Genomic DNA, 22,709 nt, shown 5'->3' on the forward strand with positions numbered 1-22,709 from the left:
CATTCTCTCAGCATATGACAGTGCCGCAATCCCGGGAATTAACATTGTAAACCTACGCTGCTCTCCCTCAATAGCAAGAATGTCCTTCCTCAAATTAGGAGACCAAAACTGCACACAATACTCCAGGTGTGGTCTCACTAGAGCTCTGTACAACTGCAGAAGGGAGTCTTTGCTCCTATATTCGATTCCTCTTGTTATTAAGCCAAATTCGATTCATCTTGTTATGTGGGATCCTTTACATCGGTGAAACCAAGCATAGACTAGACAACTGTTTAGATGAACACTTGTGCTCAGTCCGCCAAGGCCTACTGGATCTCCTGGTTGCTAACCATTTTAACTCCTCCTCTTGTTCCCACACCGACCCAACTGACCTGGGCCTCCTACACAGGCAGACTGAGGCCACACGTAAACTGGAGGAACCGCACATTTTATTCCGTTTCGGTGGCCTACAACCCAACAGCATGAACATTAGAGGTAAAATTAGTTACCTAAGCCTCCAACCTTTTAGGTAACTAACCCACAGCAACCCTTTCCCCTTCTACCTATATCCCTTCCTCCAACTTCACATTTCTCACTTTTTCTATCTCTCACCCTGTTGTCTTCTTCCCATCTTTGTCTTTTGTCCACCCATCTGCCATTGAATACCACCCTCGCCCAAAATATAGTTATCAATTGCCACGCTGTGTCCTGCCCCCACCTCCCTTCCAGCTTTCTCACCCCTCCTACAATCGGTCTGAAAAATGGTACTGACCCAAAATGTTGCCTATCCGTGATCTCCAGAGATGCTGCAAGACCGGCTGAGGTACTCCAACACTTTCTTTTGTTTTGTAAATCAGCATATGTAGTTCCTTGTGTCTACCATGTGACAGACAGTCAACAAATGTAGTTCAGAAAGCAAATAGTTGAAGTTGTGAAATCCATATTCTGCATTATATTTTATCCGTGGCACTTTTTTTCTGTTTGTAATTAGTAAGAATTAAGTCATACAATTTTTTTTTCCCCGTTCTTGCTCTGTATCTCATTGGTTAAATGACGCATTTACTGACATCCTGGAATCCCCATTGGCCTCACTCACCCTTGCACAATCAGTCCTGCAAAAGTAATTGAATATGAAGGACCAGCGCAAACTCTCAACCGTACTCACCAGAAAATGCTTTGTTCCAGCAAACTCATGTTCTGGAATTCCCTCTGGATTGGGGCGGGGGAGGAGAAGTTAGATATGCAGAGGAGAATCCTGCCATTTGAAAAACTTGTAATAAAAATGTATGCTTGGAGTAGTTTTTTCTGCAATCATAAAAATTGCATGTCAAAGCAGATCTATCCCTTCTGGAATTAGATCTTATTGTCAAACCTAAATAAATACTTGCAGCAGCCGGAAGAGATAGAAGGGTGATAATTTTAATTGCTTTTAAAAGATATTTTCAAACTAGTTAAGTGTCTATTTAATATATATGGAGTAGGTTTATATGTATGAAATTTCTTAAATATCTGAAAGTGCATTTTGAAGTGAAAAGAACAGGGTTGTTGTATCTGGAACTATTACTCTATATTTATTTACAAAAAATCCTGCTTTATCCAAGCAAAATGATTATTTCAAAAGTTGCTTCTCCCAGCATAAACAATATGTTGATAAGTAGAAGTGCTGCATCATCGGGGGAAAATAATACTTAAACAGAAAGTGAGGAATGTAGTTTGTTTTCTTTATGGAAATTTGTAACTGCTCTCAATGACTCTTTAATCATCATCATCAGGAAATGAGATGTGTGCCACTTGGTGTGGCAATTGTTGGAAATTGAAATTGTAATACAGTTTGCACATTATATCTCTGAAATTTTATCTGCCAAGTGGGTAAAAATGATGCATTGTATATCATTCAGGAGAAGAAAGATCTGTGGTAAGGTTCGGGTTAGTTTGTGCTGAGTTAATAGATCTCAGCTGCGTAGTGGAAGATTACATTTTCATCCTATTTGTTACTATTTCCCTATCCTATTCCCCCAAAACTTAATTCTGTATTGGAGCCTTTTAAATTTTGATTTTTGCAATCAGGTGATCTAATTTAAATTTATTTTTGCCTTGTGATTTGAGCAGCAGAGAGAAACTGTGGCACACAGCTGGTAGAGCTGCTGCCTCACAGCACCAGAGACCCGGGTTTGATACTGACTTTAGGTGCTGTCAGTGTGGAGTGACCACATTCTCTCTGACCACATGGGTTTCCTCCAGGTGCTTCAGTTTCCTCCCACATCCCTGAAGACGTGTGGGTTTATAGGTTATTTGGCCTCTGTAAAAATGTGTAGGGAGTGGATGAGAAAGTGGGATAACATAGAACTAGCGTGAACAGATGATCGATCGCTGGTCGGTGTGGACACGACAGGCTGATGGCATGTTTTCATGCTCTGTCTAAAATAAAAATAGAATCTATGTACAGAAAAGTTAGTTTGGTACACCCATGGAATCTGGTCATCTTTAAACCATACCTAAGCTTAGGTCTGTAACCTTACACTTTTCTTCCAGGTTCTTCCCTCCCAGCCTTAGTATTTTGGGACACCTTCACCAGATGATTATTTTATGTGATAGAATGTAATTCTCTTTGTTTTCAAGGAAGCAGTATTGGTGGGATTTAATTGGTGTGCAAGATTAAGGATATCTTGTTTTAAACTGGAATGACTGCCTACGGTTTTAGATAGTTATCTTGCTATTTGGATGAATAGGGTGGAGTTTCATGTGAGCTACTTAACGAATTGTTTGAAGTGACATATTTCATAAATGCAAAGTATCTTCCACGATGTAGAGAATCTTTTTAAAATTTCAAGATCATGATTGTATGGTCCCAAATAGCAAGGCCCCTGCCTGTCTGTCTAGATGGATCTTTTTTTAATGCAAAAGATTTAAGGAATTTGGTTGCTTGGTGAAGTGAGGAAATATAATAATCATTCTTTAAAAAGAATCCTCTTTCATCTGAGTGTTCCCACAAAAACTGAGGAGTGTTTGAATTTTGACAGTACAAATGTCTCTTTTCTTTTAGAATTTACCTGTAGATCTTTCTCCCGTTTGTAGAATCCTTATGGATTGAATATGTTGTGTGTTTGTGATTATTTCTCAAGAATTTCTCAAGTTAGTGGCATGATATCTCAGCGGTAAAGTTGCTGCCTTACAGCGCCAGAGACCCGGGTTTGATCCTCACTACAGGTGCTGTCTGTATGGAGGTGGTGCGTTCTCCCTGCGACCGCATGGGTTTTCCCTGAGTGTTCCCGTTTCCTTCCACACATACAGGCTTTGGTAAAAAATTATTAATTGTCCCTAGTGTGTAGGATAGTGCTATGTATGAGGATTGCCGGTCAGAATGGGCCAAAGGGCCTGTTTTCAAATTGTATCTCTAAACATAGAAACATAGAAATTAGGTGCAGGAGTAGGCCATTCGGCCCTTCGAGCCTGCACCGCCATTCAATGTGATCATGGCTGATCATCCAACTCAGTATCCCGTACCTGCCTTCTCTCCATACCCTCTGATCCCCTTAGCCACAAGGGCCACATCTAACTCCCTCTTAAATATAGCCAATGAACTGGCCTCGACTACCCTCTGTGGCAGAGAGTTCCAGAGATTCACCACTCTCTGTGTGAAAAAAGTTCTTCTCATCTCGGTTTTAAAGGATTTCCCCCTTATCCTTAAGCTGTGACCCCTTGTCCTGGACTTCCCCAACATCGGGAGCAATCTTCCTGCATCTAGCCTGTCCAACCCCTTAAGAATTTTGTAAGTTTCTATAAGATCCCCTCTCAATCTCCTAAATTCTAGAGAGTATAAACCAAGTCTATCCAGTCTTTCTTCATAAGACAGTCCTGACATCCCAGGAATCAGTCTGGTGAACCTTCTCTGCACTCCCTCTATGGCAATAATGTCCTTCCTCAGATTTGGAGACCAAAACTGTACGCAATACTCCAGGTGTGGTCTCACCAAGACCCTGTACAACTGCAGTAGAACCTCCCTGCTCCTATACTCAAATCCTTTTGCTATGAAAGCTAACATATCATTCGCTTTCTTCACTGCCTGCTGCACCTGCATGCCTACTTTCAATGACTAGTGTACCATGACACCCAGGTCTCGCTGCATCTCCCCTTTTCCTAGTCGGTCACCATTTAGATAATAGTCTGCTTTCCTGTTTTTGCCACCAAAATGGATAACCTCACATTTATCCCCATTATACTGCATCTGCCAAACATTTGCCCACTCACCCAGCCTATCCAAGTCACCTTGCAGTCTCCTAGCATCCTCCTCACAGCTAACACTGCCCCCCAGCTTAGTGTCATCCGCAAACTTGGAGATATTGCCTTCAATTCCCTCATCCAGATCATTAATATATATTGTAATAGCTGGGGTCCCAGCACTGAGCCTTGCGGTACCCCACTAGTCACTGCCTGCCATTGTGAAAAGGACCCGTTTACTCCTACTCTTTGCTTCCTGTTTGCCAGCCAGTTCTCTATCCACATCAATACTGAACCCCCAATGCCGTGTGCTTTAAGTTTGTATACTAATCTCTTATGTGGGACCTTGTCGAAAGCCTTCTGGAAGTCCAGATACACCACATCCACTGGTTCTCCCCTATCTACGCTACTAGTTACATCCTCGAAAAATTCTATAAGATTCGTCAGACATGATTTACCTTTTGTAAATCCATGCTGACTTTGTCCAATGATTTCACCACTTTCCAAATGTGCTGCTATCCCATCTTTAATAACTGACTCTAGCAGTTTCCCCACTACCGATGTTAGACTAACTGGTCTGTAATTCCCCGTTTTCTCTCTCCCTCCCTTCTTAAAAAGTGGGGTTACGTTTGCTACCCGCCAATCCTCAGGAACTACTCCAAAATCTAAAGAGTTTTGAAAGATTATTACTAATGCATCCACTATTTCTGGAGCTACTTCCTTAAGTACTCTGGGATGCAGCCTATCTAGCCCTGGGGATTTATCGGCCTTTAATCCATTCAATTTAATAATAATAATAATGGATGGGATTTATATAGCGCCTTTCTAATACTCAAGGCGCTTTACATCGCATTATTCATTCACTCCTCAGTCACACTCGGTGGTGGTAAGCTACTTCTGTAGCCACAGCTGCCCTGGGGCAGACTGACGGAAGCGTGGCTGCCAATCTGCGCCTACGGCCCCTCCGACCACCACCAATCACTCACACACATTCACACACATTCACACACAGGCAAAGGTGGGTGAAGTGTCTTGCCCAAGGACACAACGACAGTATGCACTCCAAGCGGGATTCGAACCGGCTACCTTCCGGTTGCCAGCCGAACACTTAGCCCATTGTGCCATCTGTCGTCCCATCTGTCGTCCCATCTGTCGTCCCAACACCATTTCCCGGCTAACCTGGATTTCACTCAATTCCTTCAACTCCTTTGACCCGCGGTCCCCTGCTATTTCCGGCAGATTATTTATGTCTTCCTTAGTGAAGACGGAACCAAAGTAGTTATTCAATTGGTCCGCCATATCCATGTTCCCCATGATCAACTCACCTGTTTCTGACTGCAAGGGACCTACATTTGTTTTAACTAATCTCTTTCTTGTAGACGAAACTAAACTAACATGCTATTGACCATTTTGATAGACTGCTTGCCTGCCATGATGTGAGTTAACTTGAATATTTTAAAGTTTAACTTTGATAGAATCCATCTAATTTTGCCCTAAAGGATTCCATACTTCTGACCATTCTCCTTCCACAACATCTAGCTTGAAAAACCAGAGTATGCAACCTTTGTGCTGCACTTCCATCACCATCTGCTTTCAAGCTTCAGTGCTAGTGAAATACCTATTTTTGCTGTCTCCATTGCTACGGTTATCTAAGCAGACCTCCAAATTTCATGAACTGCAGAATTATGTGGCTCACAGTTTCTTCCATATAAGTTGTTCATCTTATTAAACCAAACTTGAACCATTGGCATGCTTCTTACAAAGGTATTTGCACTGTTAATGGGTAGAGAGTTCAGAGGTTTCTTATTGTCACACGTACCAATTAAGGTACAGTGACATTCAAATTACCATTCAGCCATAAGGAAAAAAAAGCAACAAGACACACCTACATAAAATTTAACATAAACATCCACCACAACGGATTGCCCACATTTCTCACTGTGATGGAAGGCAAAAAAGTCCAATCTTCTTCCTCTTTATTCTCCCACGGTCGGGGCAGTCGAATCATCCGTCAGGGCGGTCGAAGCCCCGCGTCGGGTCGATCGAAACTCCCACGGGTTTGGAGTTCCTAAAGTCGGTCTCTGACCAGAGACTACGGGCTCCGTGATGTTATGTCCGCAAACATCCACAATTGGAGCACCGAGGCCCACCCCTGGCAAAGGGATCGCGAGCTCCGTGATGGTAGGTCCGCAGGTGACTGCGATAGAGCTCTCAGAATCTGGTCTCCAGCAAAGGCCGCCGACTCCTCGATGTTAGGCTGGAAATATGATACGGAAAAAATTGCATCTTCGTCGAGGTAAAAGATTGGCAAAAGTTTCCCCTAATGAGAAAATAGTTTTCATGTGTTGGAAGGAATTGCAGATGCAGGTTTATACCAAAGATAGACACAAAGTAAATAATTTTCATTTGCAAATAGTTTTCATTTTGGTTTTGAAGATGGCTTAATAATGTGTGTGGGCATTATTTGACGCTGAGACTGACTGTTGATCTTGTTGCGGGAGATACTTCTCTAGCAAGGGGCTGGGGCGAACTGTGCAGTCGACCAAAGAGAAACAATAGCTTACATGCATCCAACAGGAAGTGATGAGGAACACAGTTAGATATGAGTGATTTGTCAATGCATGGAGTAGTAGCTGAGGCCAGTTCTAGCCATGTCCCACAATAGCCTGGCTGACCTGTGCCCAGTCTCAAGCCCTGCATCTCAATGCTGCGTTCCTCATTGGCCCATGCAGTCTGGCTGACACCAGTGCGCTTGTACATGGCCTCTGCAAATCGATCCAGTCGCTCACTTTGCAGGAAGACTTTGCGAAATGAGAACAATTTAACCATCTGAATATCATGGGAACACCATTGGAAATTCCCAGTGTACCAGCGACAAGGGCAGGAATTCACACCAGATTCTCTGCACGTGTTATTATTAGAGCCAGGATTTTGCCATAAATGCCATGTGCCTTTTTATGCTTTTTTAGATGATTCCACCAGGATAATGTATTTTTCACGATCTAGTGCCTATATCAGCCTTTTTTTGCCTATTTGCTGAAAGGTCGTGCTGTTTTCTCTAGTTGTACCGTGATTACAATGACATTTTCTATGCTATCGTCAGTGAAATCATGCAGAAAAAGTCCCTCCACGGCGATCTTGTGTTTATTGCTTCCAATTTTGCAAACTTCCCACAAGCTATCACTTCCCTTGAGATATGTGGCGAAACATTAGTGAATAACTTGCAGGTTTTCAACAAAGTAACTGACGATATTCATAAAGTTCTTGGCGATGTAGGTAAAGACATGCAAGGAAAATGTGAGTGAGAATTTAGCTAACAAAGATCTTGAAGAAATAGAAAACATAGCTAAAGTTCTCAAATGTAGTTGTAATGCACAAGATATCGACATGAATATAGAGTCTGTAGCTTGTTCAGGTATGCACCAGTGACCTCAGCTGGGGTAGAAAGAGGTTTTTCACAACTGAAGCATATTCTGTCTGAAAGACAGAATAGTTTATCACCAGATAATTTGAAAAAAATGCTCGTAATTATGTGCAACCAGGCAACTTTGGTCATTTAATGTAGTTATACCGTTAAGGGACTGTCCCACTTATGCGACTGCCGGCACCCGTCACAGGTCGTTGCAGGTCAGCGAAAATTTGCAACATGTTGAAAATTCAGCCACAACCAGAAAGATGCTATGATTCTTTGGGTGACTGAGGTGATTACTCACGACCATACAGGCGACACCCTGGCATGTCGTGGGGTGAAGCCTGTACGGTCGTGAGTAGTCACCCAAAGGGTCTTACCTTGTTAAGGGCGCCGCTGGATTTTCAACATGTTGCAGCCCACCACAGGAGGAGCAGGAGAATTTTATGACGTGCTATTATTTATTTGCTGTTGTATAAATTTCCATTTGTTCACACACAATGAGTGTGAGAGTATGTATATTTATTGCTTATAATGGCAGGTTAGAATGTTATTGACGCATACATTTTGTTCAAGGTAGTTTATGGTCCAGTCTGTCAGGGAAAGAATATTGGATTTGCATATTTAGACCTTATGAAAGAGAATTGAAATGCAGGAATTTCTGAAGTGTCCCATACCTGAAGACAAAAATAGTGTGCAATGCAGTAGGTCTCACATGACCTGCATAGTTTTCCTTGTCTTGTGTTAGTACCAAATTAGCTTTTATTAGCTTTTAAATATTCTTTGCTTTTTAAAACAGTTTTCTTACACAGCATTTTACTTTGAATAAAAATAAGTTCAAATTCAACAAACGATCTAATTTAAAAAAAAATTTCAACGATCTGATATCTTGTTTCTTTCTTTAGGGTCGCCATGTCAAAACAGGCCAGCTGGCAGCCATTAAAGTTATGGATGTTACGGAGGTGAGTCCACATTCTTTTTGATATAATAATTCCGCTAGTTATTGATTGTGCATCCATGTTTCAATGGCATAGTGGAAGTCTGATTAAAATGTTTTACAAAACACGTAGTTTATCATTGACTGCTGGTGAGTTCATGCTCCACTAAGCACCTTAGTGGCTCATTAAGCAAATGTATAACTGCAGCATCTATTCTTATTACATCTAAATTGATATTTTCTGCGATGGTGCTAAATGCAGTGAGTAAATTCACAATATATTTGATCCAAATTACGTGCATTTATCTATGGAATTTCTTCCATGGCCCAAATGCTTTATAGGCACCAAGATGGTGGTAATGTATTTTAGAACATGTAGATGTCTGTATGCACACAGCAAGGATCCACGTGTAAGAGATCCAAGATTTGCCTTGGCTGTAGTGTAATTTTAGACTGAGTAGTGTGAATTGTTGACTATTATTATTTTGTAAAATAGCTGGTCAGTTAAGCTTTTAATATTTTGTTGTGAATTGTGTAGTTTGTAAAGAGCGTTCCACACAAAGTGGTTTATCATGGTTTGTTTTAGACTGTTTTGAATATTCAGTTGAAGGAAATTAACTTTTCAATTGTCTCCGATGTAATGTGTTTGTATTCAATAAAATAGACCTCTGCATTACGTACCGTAACAATTTTCCTTTCAGTGCCAACCAAAAATGATGAGCTGACAAATTTTGTAGGCAGTTTCTGACATCTCAACTGGCAGGAAATATTTCTTGATTATAATAGTTCCTTGAATTCCTGGCTTATTTTTTCATGGTCATTACTGTGATCTACATGACTAGAAAATGTTACTGGCCGGAAAACATATTACTTTCATCCTTTTCTTTCCTTTAAGCTTGAAGGATGATATTAAACTACTGTGCTCTGACCCCAACTATGAAGAGAATGATAATTTACCATTTTTGGGCAGCATCAATACACCAGAAGTCCCAGAATATTTCACAGTGGAAAAATAACCCATCAAAGGTTGGGGGAAGAGTTATATGTGCTGGCTGAAAGCATCATTGAATAATTGCCTTCAGAAGAAAGAGGAAAGGTTTTGGGAGAGATTTCCATCGTATCTGGCCAAAATATTGATTGTTGAATTGTAACATTAGGTCAGAACAGTACGTTCACATTTACCAAGTGAAGTTATAGGAGTAGAGGTAAGTTAAGGCCATGGAGGGATTTGCAATGAGCGTTTTGAAATTCAGGAATAAAAATCAAGTTAAGAGCAGGGGAGGGACAGAGAAAAAGAATGTCGATTGGAACAAGCTAGTTTTTGATGGATGGTGGCATTTGATAGACTTTTAAATCGATCATTAAAATCATGTGTGTAAACTTGCATCATCTGCGATGGATTGAGGCTTACAATGATATTGGTGTGAAAATGTGATCTAAATAGTGACGTGACCATTTCGGTTGAGACTAATAGTTTCCAAGGATGGGGATGCCTCAAGGTGCATAAGTTTCAGTATGGAAACGGGATTGCTTTATTTGGCACTGAAACTTGGGCAAAGATTTGATCCGAGTAGTACGTGTCAGTTAAATAGTCAAGCATGGTGGCAATCAAGGAATTAAAATGATCAAATAATTTTTCATTAAGGGCATGAAACCTGACTTTGTGTCCTGATAGTAATGATTAAGACCAACTCTCGATAAGGAAAATAAAAAATCAAGATAGTGCTCCTCTTTCCACAGTAGCCTATTTCATTTTTCATTTATTTGTCAAGCCCATCCCCTTACATATCAGCTGTCCATGCAGTCGCAGGAGATGCGGTATCTGCTCTTCACCACCTCAATGTCAACAGCCCAAAGCAACCACTCCAGCGTGACATTGATTTGCTTACTTCTTTCAACTTTTTATAATCTACTTGTTGTTAATGAAGTGGACTCTGCTTAGGAATGATCTTAAGAACACTAGACTGTTTTATTGAACATCTTAGAATCTTTAAGTGTTACCCTGAACTTCCATATCTTGCTATTTTGATTCTTCAAAACCACTGACCACTTGATTTTCTGTCTCCTACTTTGCTCTAATCAATCTCAGCATAAGCTGAGAATAGCAGCTCATCTTTTCATTAGGCAAATTCTAACTTTCTGAACCACATTGAGATACACAATTTCATATCCTGATTATTTTTTATCTTTACCAGACACACTGTTTTCTTATCCCATTTACACTTCCCATTTGTTTTCTCATGTTGTCACTTAATTTATCCTGCTTTATCACATCGCAGGGTTTCCTCTAGTTTTGGTTTTTCCTGCTTTCCTTTCTCTGGATCTTGAAAATTTTGTTATTTCCAACTTCTAACTTTAAAAGTTTATCAACTTGGAAGGTTAGTAGTTTTTTTTCTTTGCAAAGCTGTCTGGTGTATGAGCATTCATACACCAGACAGAACGACAAAGTTAAGAGGATGAGGACTTTGTGATAGGAATATTAGACTTGAGAGACACAGCACGAAAACAGGCCCTTCGGCCCACCGAGTCCATGCCGATTAACGATCACCTCTTGCCATAACAGTTTTCTACACAATAGGGACTATTAACAAGTTACAAAAAATGATTAACCTACAAACCTGTACGTCTTTGGAGTGTGGGAGGAAATCAGAGCACCCAGAAAAAACCGATGTGTTCACAGGGAGAACATCCAGCCACAATCCTAGGTCAGAATCGAACCCGGGCCGCTGGAGCTGTAACACGGCAACTCTACCACTGTGCCGGCCTATGTTGATGAGCACAACATGATTGCGATCCATGAGTAAGAGAAATTCAGCAGCTCTGCTTTTTATAGGGAAATAAAGATGGGTAAAGAAGAGTGAAATGTATGATTGAGATGTATAGAATTGTCCACTGGAATAAACGGGGTAGCTGAAGAGAGGGGTTGGATGTTCAATGACTGGAAGAGTATTTCTGTATAATTTCTTCTGGATTGCTTGAATTGATTGAAACGGCAAGGAAATAGGCTCACTGAGTCCACACCAAGCATTAATTACTGATACCATGTGTACTCCCTGAACACAAGGGGCAATTTACAGAGGCTAATTAACCCGTATGACTTTGGGATGTGCGAGGAAATGCATGCTGTCACAGGGAGAACACACAGAATTCACACACACAGCAGCTGAAGTTTGGATCGCACTTGGGCCTCTGGCGCAGTGAGGCAGCAGCTCTACTATTGTGGATCTCTATAGGATTGAGAATAAGCAGCTCTACCACAGAGAATTCATTAAATCGGATCCTTTGTGTAATGTCTTGGAGAGCTTGAGTTTCAATCCTTGCTGCTTCCTTTCCGATGATCTGGCCTGTGGTGACATCATCAAACTAATAGCGTCATGTGCTGATGACTCAAATTCTACCGTAAGTCATCTTGGTTCAGACTATCTGTTGATGAGTCAAAATTGCTTTTAATCGAACATTTGAACGATGACTATTTTGGCCTTTGTCATAATTTGAGCTCCCTTGCATAATTTCTCTTCATCAGCCATGTGTCAAATGTGAACAATTCCACACAGTATTTTCATATGTTTAGTTTGGATGAGCTTTTTGAACCATTGTCTGCAATGTTCTGAGAGCTGTAGAAGCTTTTCCACACTTCCGTATTTACAGGTTTGTTACGCCAATGTCTTTCTTTCCTGATTTCCATGTTTTCAATGCAACCAGAACTCTGCACTTCTTGTCTGGTGTCGTTCTATTTGGGCATCAAGTCTGGCCTTACAGGCATGTTGGCTCCCTGACCCTCAGTATAATTGATTACAAATCTGTAGTTACCTCACATTTCTCCACAGTCTTGCATAATCTATCTCCGTCGCATCTTCCATACAAACATATGTGAAACAGGAGCAAGGATAAGTCACATTATGCCAAAGGTAGACACAAAAAAGTTGGATTAACTCAGCGGGACAGGCAGCATCTCTGGAGAGAAGGAATGGGTGACGTTTTGGGTCGAGACCCTTCATAGTCACATTATGCTATCAGGTTACTGTTGCCATTCACTAAGTTAATGGGCAAAGTTGTACACTACTATCTCACCTTGTCCCTATTTTCTCTGATACCTTGGATGCTCAGAAAATCTATCTCAATCTTTTGGATAATTAATGGCTGAGCATCCTTTGTCCTTGAACAATGTTTAAGGTACATGGATCGGAAGAGTTTAGCAGGATATGGGCCAAGTGTGGTCAAATGGGACTAGATTTGGTGGGGCATCTTGGTCGGCATGGGCAAGTTGGACTGAAGGGCCTGTTTCCATGCTGTAGGAGTTTGCAGTTGAATTCCAAAGATTTTTGCTTTTTTAATATATTGCTGTAGATTTGCTTTATGTAATTCATGTACAAGGAACACAAATTCCTTTGATTGCAAACACTTGCTGGTTTCCAAGATTTAAAAAAAAAATCTACTTTTCCATTCTTTTAACGAAATGGATCACTTTTCACTTAATCACATTATATTTCATGTGCCAACATATTTCCCTTTTAACTCGTCTTCATCGTAGAGCACACTTTTACATCTTGCAGCTTGCGTTCTTGCCAAGCTTGGTTGGGATTGCTGGCAGACTTGGATACATTACGCTGTTCTTTTATCTAAGTCAGAAATAGTTGACAAGCAAAGACTGATTCTTGTTGGATACTGGTAGTTCTGCCATTCCAAAAACACATTTATTCCAACTGTTTTATTTCTGTACTATTTGTTAGTTTACGGTACTACGTTATATAATGTATAATGATACTTCTGTGACATTTTATTGAATGTTAATGGAAATGTAGTTATTATACATTCCTTATACACCTAATTTTAAGGGAAAAAAACATATATTCAGGGATCTCTAACAGCCAGCCTATTTGCTAGAAGAACAAGTAATGGATCCTCATTGGAGAAAATTCTGAGTGGGCGGCACAGTGGTGCAGCGGTAGAGTTGCTGCCTTACAGTGCCAGAGACCCGAGATTGTACCTTCTCCCTTTGACCGCATGGGGTTTCTCCGGATGCTCCGGTTTCCTCACACATTCCAAAGACATGCAGGTTTGTAGGTTACTTGGCTTCAGTAAATTGTCCCTCATGTTTAGAATAGAATTAGTGTATTGAGACTGCTACTGGCCGCAGACCTGATGGGCCAAACGGCCCGATTCCACGTTGTATTTCTAAACTAAATTCTAAACTATATAATTCTGAAAAGTTAATTTCAGTAATAAAAAAGTTATTGATCCTATTAAAGTATTTTGTAGATGTAATAATGATGAAGGCAAAAATAATATGGTTCATATCAAGGTTTCACAACCTCTGAGATAATGTACTAAATAATAGGAAAGGATATCAACATATGAGATAGAATGGATAGAACAATGGGTTATCAGATGGAAGAAAGATAAACAAAGGATGGAATTTTCCCAATTTCTCATGAAATGGGAGATGGCCATTTAGTCCATCAAATCGATGCCAACGGTCCCATTCCCTGCATATTAGTTAATGTTAAATAATCAGAGTGGCAGAAGGAAAGATCCCACAGGATTTGTCCTGGGGACATGGTTGCTTACCATTTATATTTAACTTTTAGATTTTGAAATGGTAATAGGAAATCGTGAGAGGTAATAACAATTGAGAACTGCGACATCCAATTGGATATCCCATTAAAAATATTTCAAAATAAAGAAATAACTCATTTATTAGAAAGCACTAAAAAATAGGTAGAGAAACAGGTTCTGGTTGTGTAAATGCAAAATTGTTAACCAGAACTATCGGTCCTGAATGAATCAAACTGATGAACTATTGATTTTCATATAAGTAAACAATTGGAATGGCTCAATGCTATGTTAACTTTGTTTTTGAGCCTTGGGGTACTGTGTTCAGTTTTTGTCACCATAGAGATACTGAAAGAATTGCAAAGAGTTACTAGAAATGCAGATTATCCTGAATGGTTTGGCAGAATGCAGCTTATTTGTCCAAATGGTTGAGGGGTGATCTTATAAAATGGATGCAGTCAACATGTTCCTACTTGTTCCTTACTTGTTTAAGTTATGGCGACCAATGGAAGATTACAGCAGGATCATGTGGGCTGAAGAATGGCTAATGGAGTTTAATGCAGATAAGTGTGAGGTGTTGCATTTTTGGAAGTCACCACGGCAGAACCTTCAAAGTGAACCGTTGGGCCGTATAGAGTATTTTAGAGTGGAGGGATCTATGAACAAATACACAGTTCCGAAAGTGGTGTCACAGTTAGTTAGGATCGTAAAGGTGACTTTTTGAACATTGGCGCTCATCGGTCAAGTTATTGAATATACCCTTTCAATATACCCTGCAAGAGGAAGGATGTCATTAAGCCGGAAAGGGTACAGAGACGATTTATGTGGATTTTGTTGGGATGTAAGGGTCTGAGGTATGGGGAGAGATTGGGCAAATTAAGACTTAATTCCTTGAAGTACAGGAGGCTAAGGGATGATCTTACAGAGGTGTATAAATTCACGAGAGTAATTTATGGGATGATGCACAGTCTTTGGCCCAGGGTAGGGAACCAAGAACCAAAGGACATAGATTTAAGGTAAGGAAGAAAGTTCTAATAGAAACATGAGAGGCTTCTGTTTCACTCAGAGGGTGGTGGGAATATGGAATGAGCTGCTGGGGAAGGCAGTTGAGGCAGTTACAATAACATTTAAAAGGCATTCGGACAGTTACATGGATAGGAAAGGTTTAGAGGGATAAGGCCAAAAGTGGGCAAATGGGATGAGCTTAGGTGAGGCATGAGTTAAGTTGAAGGAACTGTTTCCATGCAGCATGCTATCACTATCAACGTCTCTATTAAGAAATTAAGTGGGAAATTTAGGGAAAAACATTTTTATCCAGAACGTTGTGAGAATGTGGATTTCATTGGACCAGGAATAGTTGAGACATACAGTAATCAAATGTTCTGGGGCTTTTGTGGTTAATATGATTCATCATGTATACATGTTAAAGTGATTCCAGTTAATTATTTCATTATTTGTTTTATAGATAACCAGACATTTGTTTAAAACGTTTTATTTTGTTAATGCAAATCACAAGTTTTAAATTATTATAAATTTTAAATTCATTTAGCTTTATTGATTGAGAAAATATTGCACTTGGTAGTTTCAAAATACAGAATTTTCCGTAGCATAGGTTTTCCTTCACACTTGAACTAGTTTCATGTGGCTTTTGATGAGAACAATAATTATATCCTTGCAGGGTTAAAGAGATATACATGAATTAGCATGAGTAAGAATATGGTCATAAACTTAGGGTTGATTCAGCATTAACTGTTTAGATCAATAACTTCCTGTCACTCTTGGCATCAATAATGCTTCCAAGCTAACATGATTAAAAAAAAATTACTGGCATTCATCGTTTAAAGTAATGTGTATTCAGGCACAATTTACAGTTCAGGAAATGCCTTTGTTCAGATAAGGTAGCAATGTTACAAAATTTTGAGATTTTAAAAATCAAGTCTGTAATTTATCCCATCAGATAAAGCATAAAAATAAGTTTAATTTGACACCTAATTCACTTTCATATCTCAAGTATTTAAAAAGTTATGGCCATTTTCATACTGGGAAATGAGCATCTTGTTCCCTATTGATTTTCTATGGACATAACAAAAAAGCTGTGATCGTGAACAGTCAAAAGCCCATAACTTTCTTAAAAATTAAGAGAACTGAATGAAATTTTCAGTTATCATAGATTGAAGCATTCTGAAACAAATATAAAATAATCTTACTTGGATGACCTGAAATTAAAGCATATAATTAGTTAGTTACCTAATTGTAGCTAATTTCAGACTTCAATTACTAGATCTAAACATCTATCCATTTCTTAATAAATGATTAACATTTTTAAATAGCCTAAATGTCCAAATAATATTCACAAATAATTCACAATAAAACATGATTTTTAAATCTCATTTACATTAATTTATAGGCCAAATGGAAGGAATTTAGTGTTTAATTGCTGTAAATAAATGCCCATTTAAATCAGCTTTCCAGTGGGTCCCTGTGGAACGCGCTGGTTTAGAACGTTCACATTGCGGTAGGTTTGTGCCCCAAATGCCGAGAAAAATACTGCGGGATATAATGGGCCCAAATTGAGCTACTCGCAATATTAAACTTTGTATAAAGGGATCTTTAGAAGCCCTTTTTAATGTAAAAATATACAACCTAACTTCAGTTGTTTGCTTTATGAGACCCTGCGGTTACTGGCGGTCGCGGGTTTAGAGATTGATTTTTAAACTACTATAACTATTATTCAAGGCCTTTAAACCTAATAATAGCTTTTGCGACGGGGTCTTCCAGCGATTTTTCGTTAATAATTAACTAGGCTGAACATTTTCGATTGGAACAGCTTAGAGAAAATCGCGTTTTAAACCCGCCCCCTCTAAACGGCGCCAAAATCGCGCACACCCTCAGCAGCAGATCTTCAACGACGCTTCAGGTAGGCTTTGCAACATACCTAGATAAGGGGGTAATTTAAATAACTGATTATATAATTTGTTCAATGCACTTTAAAAGATGTTCAGCATGGAAATTTCTATACACTGGAAATAATTCTGCACTTGGCATGATGTAACGCCAGGTCAGTTCAGTTGATTTGGGATAATTAGTAAAATTCTACTTTTTAAACATTGACACAAGTGACTTTAGAGATACAGTGTAGAAACAAGCCCTTTGGCCAACTGAGTCGGCGCCAACCAGCGATCACCCCATATGCTGGCACTATCCTTCATACCAGAGACAATTTACAAATTTTCCAAAAAGCCAATTAACCTATAAACCTGCATGTCTTTGGCGTGTGGGAAGAAACCGGAGCACCTGGAGAAAACCCACACGGTCACAGGGAGAACCTACAAACTCCGTACATACAACACACATAATCAGGATCGAACCCAGGTCTTTGGCGCTTTAAGGCAGCTGCTGCACCACTGTGTTGCCCTAACGTGACTGAAGAGAAGCACAGATGTTCATTGCAGCTGTAAAATAAACATATCTGTATATTGAATAATTTGTAAAGGTGGATGGGATTAGGTTACAGAAATTATTTATCTACAAATAATCTTGGAAGAATAATGCACTTGTTGTATAATGTTATGGTACAAATGTGAAGGTGTGTAAAACAAGCCTATTCTCCAGAGATGCTGCTGGACCAGCTGAGTTTCCCCAGCAATTTGTGCATGTTATTTTTTGTCCAGAACCAGAGGTCACAGTTTAAGAATAAGAGGCAGGCCATTTAGGACTGAGACGAGGAAAAATTTTTTCACCCAGAGAGTTGTGAATCTGTGGAATTATCTGTCACAAAAGGCAGTGGAGGCCAATTCACTGGATGTTTTCAAGAGAGAGGTTTAGCTCTTGGGGTTAAGGGAATCAAAGGATATGCCAGAATGGAGTACTGATTTTGGATGATCAGCCATGGTCATATTGAATGGCAGTGCTGGCTCGAATGGCCAAAAAGCCTACTCTTGCACCTATTTTTTATGTTTCTATGTTACCCAGAATCTGCAGTTCCTTACCGAACAACTAGCTGGGATTTGGATTGAGATGGAGACACAAGAGACTGCAGATGCTGGAATCTGGAGCAGCAAACAATCTGCTGATAGAACTTGAGAGTTGAGCAGGTGGCGCAGTGGTAGAGTTACTGCCTCACAGCACTTGCAGCGCTAGAGACCCGGGTTTGATCCCGACTATGGTGCTGTCTGTATGGAGTTTGTACGTTCTCCCCATGACCGCTTGGTTTTCTGAAGATCTTTGGTTTCCTCCCACACTCCAAAGACATATAGGGTTGTAGGTTAATTGGCTTGGTATAAGTGTAAATTGCCCAGTATGTGTAGGGTAATGTTAATGTGCGGGGATCGCTGGTTGGATACATGAAGCTCAGTAAGCAGTAATCATTTATCGTATATCTACTTGTAGTTAGCACATTTCTATATTTTAAATTAATACCCTGAAAGCTGTTCTTTGGTAATGAATTACTTCGAATGTACTTAGGATGTGAATATCACTCAAAATAATCAACATATTTTTTTTTAAACAATCCCTTAGTTGAATGACCTAAAATGGATTCTTAGTTGGACCCAGTTTTGAGTCATAACTTGATTATCCATTGCTGTAGTGGATTACTGAGAGCCGTGCGGTGTGGGAATTATTTTTTTATTTTTTTAAGTGAGCATAAATGATCTCTTAGTTGAATTGCATGGGAACCTGCTCACACATTGATGTCTTTTCATTGCTTCTGCACTCTTATCTTGCTAGATATTTTGTTTCTCTTATTTTCTGCTAAATTTGCTGTCACCGTTCTTCCAGTTTTGAGACACATCTATCGTCCCTTGTGGGAGTTGATGATTAATTATAACTGTCCAGTTTTGTTCTTTTCACTTGTCACTCTTGTTTTTTTTATTTATTGTATTTTATTATTTTTGCTTTGATATTGAATTCTATAAACTTTAGTTAACTTGTATTCTCAATCTGTGTCAGAACTGGTCAGCCCAGTTTAGCTCAGTTTTTTTTCACTCCCTTAACATTGCTTGACTTTCAGTCACTTCCTACAGATCTGCGTATCAGAACTTTTACATTTCTTTGTGTAATTGCTCTTTAAGCATCCTAATCTATTTGCTTTTTTTTATTCCCCATTGTTCAAGTTCGTTCTGTCTGTGCCTGTTAAGCCTTTGACTGGGTGATCTTTTTGTAATTTACCCCTGCGGCAAGTCTGGCCTTACCCCATCAGAGGCATCTGTCTATCTTTCCCCACCCTTTCTGCAACTTAATATTAACGTGTTTTTCTTTGAGATCCTCAATGACCTTGAGCTCTGCTTCCCATTTTCACTGATACTCTCTGACAAGTTGAGTACTTACAGTATTTTCTGTCCAATTTCACATTTTCAGCTTCTGTAGTTCTTTGATTTTCTACTTCTCCAGTCTTCCCTAGGATCTTTCCTATTTCCTGTTTATTTTCTTCCTTTTTCATAAACTTTATCCACAATGTGCCCAGGAGCGGAAAAGACTACAAAATATAGTAAACACTGCCCAGTCCATCATCAGCTCTGACCTCCCTACCATCGAGGGGATCTATCGCAGTCGCTGCCTCAAAAAGGCTGGCAGCTTCATCAAGGACCAACACCATGCTGGCCACCCACTCATCTCCCCGCTATCCACCAGGTAGAAGGTACAGGAGCCTGAAGACTGCAAAGTCCAGGTTCAGTAATAGCTACTTCCCCACAGCCATCAGGCTATTAAACTCAACTCAAACAAAACTCTGAACCTTAATAGCCCATTATCTGTTTATTTGCACTTTATCTGCTTATTTATTAATGTGTGTATATATTTAAATAATGGTATATGGACACTCTGTTCTGTATTCATGCCTACCATATTCTGTTGTGCTGAAGCAAAGCAAGAATTTCATTATCCTATCTGGGACACATGACAATAAACTCTCTTGAATCTTGAATTATGATAGAAGCACATCGAGTAAATGCAGAGTTTTTTACCCAGAGTATGGGAATCGAGAACCAGAGGACATAGGTTTAAGGTGAGAGAGGAAAGATTTAATAGGAACCCATTCCCAATTACTCTCACGGTAGGGACTTTTTGAAATTTGATGTATTAAAATCATATTTTAGTGCATTGTGGAAGTATGATTTCAATGTTTTTTGTTTGAAGCATTGAAGCTGTTTGTAGCTGGGACACATTGGCGGGTGTGGGCAAGTTGCGCCGAAGGGCCTGTTTTCACACTGTATCACTCTATCACTCCATCATACCCCCACCATGCATAAATGCTTCAAAATCAAGTGGTCGAGTTTTATTGCCATATACTCAAGCATAGAAACACAGAAAATAGGTGCAGGAATAGGCCATTCGGCCCTTCGAGCCAGCACTGCCATTCAATATGATCATGGTTGTTCATCTAAAATCAGTACCTCTTTCCTGTTTTTCCCCATATCTCTTGATTTTGCTAGCCCCAAGAGCTAAATGTAACTCTCTCTTGAAAACATCCAGTGAATTGGCCTCTACTGCCATTTGTGGCAGAGAATTCCCCAGATTCGCAACTCTCTGCGTGAAGAAAGTTTGTCCTCATCTCAGTCCTAACTGGCCTACCCTTTATTCTTAAACTGTGACCCCTGGTTCTGAACTCCCCCAACATCGGGAACATTTTTCCTGCAGTTACAGTAAGTGAAAATCTAGCAGGCAAGCAGGATGCTTTCTCCAACCACCCTCATTTGTAGGCCACTATCTTCCATCGTTTCTATCCAGTGCTTGGTACTTACTTCCAGCAGCCATTGTTGTCCTCCATAATGCACCGAACCGCAGCCTGATCCATGCCGGTCACCTGGGCGAATTTGGCACAGAGACTCTCACGGCAGCGGCGCAACGCTTCCGACGTCTTCGACGGCCCGGGACTCTTGCAATGAGGCTGCTCCATGGCCTGGAGCTGCAGCGAGCAACTTGCCAGCCTGGCAAACACTCGCCAGCCATGGCTCCCCATCCGCATCTGGCCCTGCCGCTGCTTCTGTCTCGGGAGCGGGTTATGGGGAAGGAGGGGGGGTGGGAGACAGTGTTAATTTATGTAAATGTGAATCCATGGGTGGGTTTGGGGAGGGAGGGAGTGTAAAAAGTATGAGTATGTGAATGTTTGAAGTTCTTTTAAATGGAGAGACACAGTAATCTCGTTGTATGTGACACATGCAATGACAATAATGCATTCTGATTCTGATTCTGATTCTGATTCTGATTCTGATTCTGATTCTGCTTCCATCCCTCCCCCAGCCCCGGCTCTCAAACACCCGTGGCCCATGCAGTTGATATGAGTTTTTTAATTTTCGTTGATCACAGAATTTCTCACGACAGAGTGTGAGAAATTTGTGATCAGCGTGAGAGCGTGAGAATTTGGCGAAATGCGTGATTCTCGCGCTCAATGCGTGAGAATTGGCAGCCCTGTCTAACCCATTAGCCTGAGTGTTTCTGGAATATTTGCAGTTACTGTGGTCTGCAGGGTACCAGAGTTCATTGCAGCAAATGGTTAAAGACAAATGTGTTTAATTGTGTTTAAAGACAAAAATTGGAAGACATTTATAAAATACCGACAGCACAGTGCAGATTGGCATACAAATGCCATTTGATGCTCACTATAATTGCAGCTATAATTAAAAAGACGTGTACTTCAAAATTGCAAGTATAAGGTAGAGTGGCATCAAAGGTATGATCAAAGAGTTACAATTATTTGACTTTTCTTCAATGGGGCCGTTCAATTCCCTCTTTTAAAAATGGACGTCTGCTTTCCGGGTGGCTAGCTATCATTATTCATTGTATCAATAGTTCAAAGATGAATGCACCAATTCCAGAGATGGCTGATTCCCCTGATTTTTTTAAATGCATTTATTGTATTTTGATTTAATCTATGATTTGGTGGGCTTCAACCTAAAATTATTTCCACCAAGGATTCAATTTTGCTTTGCACTTCTACATGCAGGCATTTTTGGTTGATAAAATGTAATTATAATTTCTAACTACAATCTTGTATTTTGACATAATGGAGAGAGTTGTATTAATACCACTAAAATAATTAAAATTGGAATTTGTTTTGTATTTTCCTCCCAAATCAATACACACTTGTGTAAGTTGATGTGTTCAATATTGTTCCAACTTTCCAAATCAGCAAACAATTCTTTATAGAACTGTTGCATTGATTATTTGTATTTCTGGCTAAGCTCTCTTGAAGAGCTCAACTCAACAATAGGCTGTATCAATAAGGTTATTCGATGAGCAACTATTCTTAACTTGGTTCAGTACTTGCAGCTGTTTTTTGTAAGAGCCTGGAGTGGACAAATAAGTTTCAGAAAATAATGACGTATTGCGGCAATACTTTAGTGTTTACTTCCAAAAACACAAATGTTTTCCATCTGTCTTTAATTGCACTTAAATAATTTTGGTTGTGATTTCAAAGAAGTCATTTAGGTACCAAAATGTGTGAAACAAAGGGTGAATTTTAAACTTAATTGCTTCGGGCTGGAATCTAGCTGAACATATTACTCACCCTGATAAATACGGAGTGGGAATTGGTTCAGTTCTGCAATGTGTTGGAACTCACTTCTGGAAACTGCAGTTGATGCTAGGTCAGATGTTAATTGTTACAATTTTTTT

The 22,709-nt window shown here is 39.9% G+C and overlaps 1 protein-coding gene across 10 annotated transcripts in view; it reads left to right on the forward strand.

Annotated features, from left to right (window-relative positions):
* map4k4 (mitogen-activated protein kinase kinase kinase kinase 4) overlaps positions 1-22,709 on the forward strand; it is a 298,343-nt gene that overhangs the window by 154,210 nt on the left and 121,424 nt on the right. For all 10 annotated transcript variants that reach the window (XM_033022583.1, XM_033022586.1, XM_033022589.1 and 7 more), the window contains one exon: positions 8,512-8,568. In XM_033022583.1, the coding sequence (XP_032878474.1) occupies positions 8,512-8,568 (57 nt within the window). The remainder of the gene's footprint in view (positions 1-8,511; positions 8,569-22,709) is intronic.

This window comes from Amblyraja radiata, chromosome 6, assembly GCF_010909765.2.
Source record: "Amblyraja radiata isolate CabotCenter1 chromosome 6, sAmbRad1.1.pri, whole genome shotgun sequence".
Lineage (NCBI taxonomy): Eukaryota > Metazoa > Chordata > Chondrichthyes > Rajiformes > Rajidae > Amblyraja > Amblyraja radiata.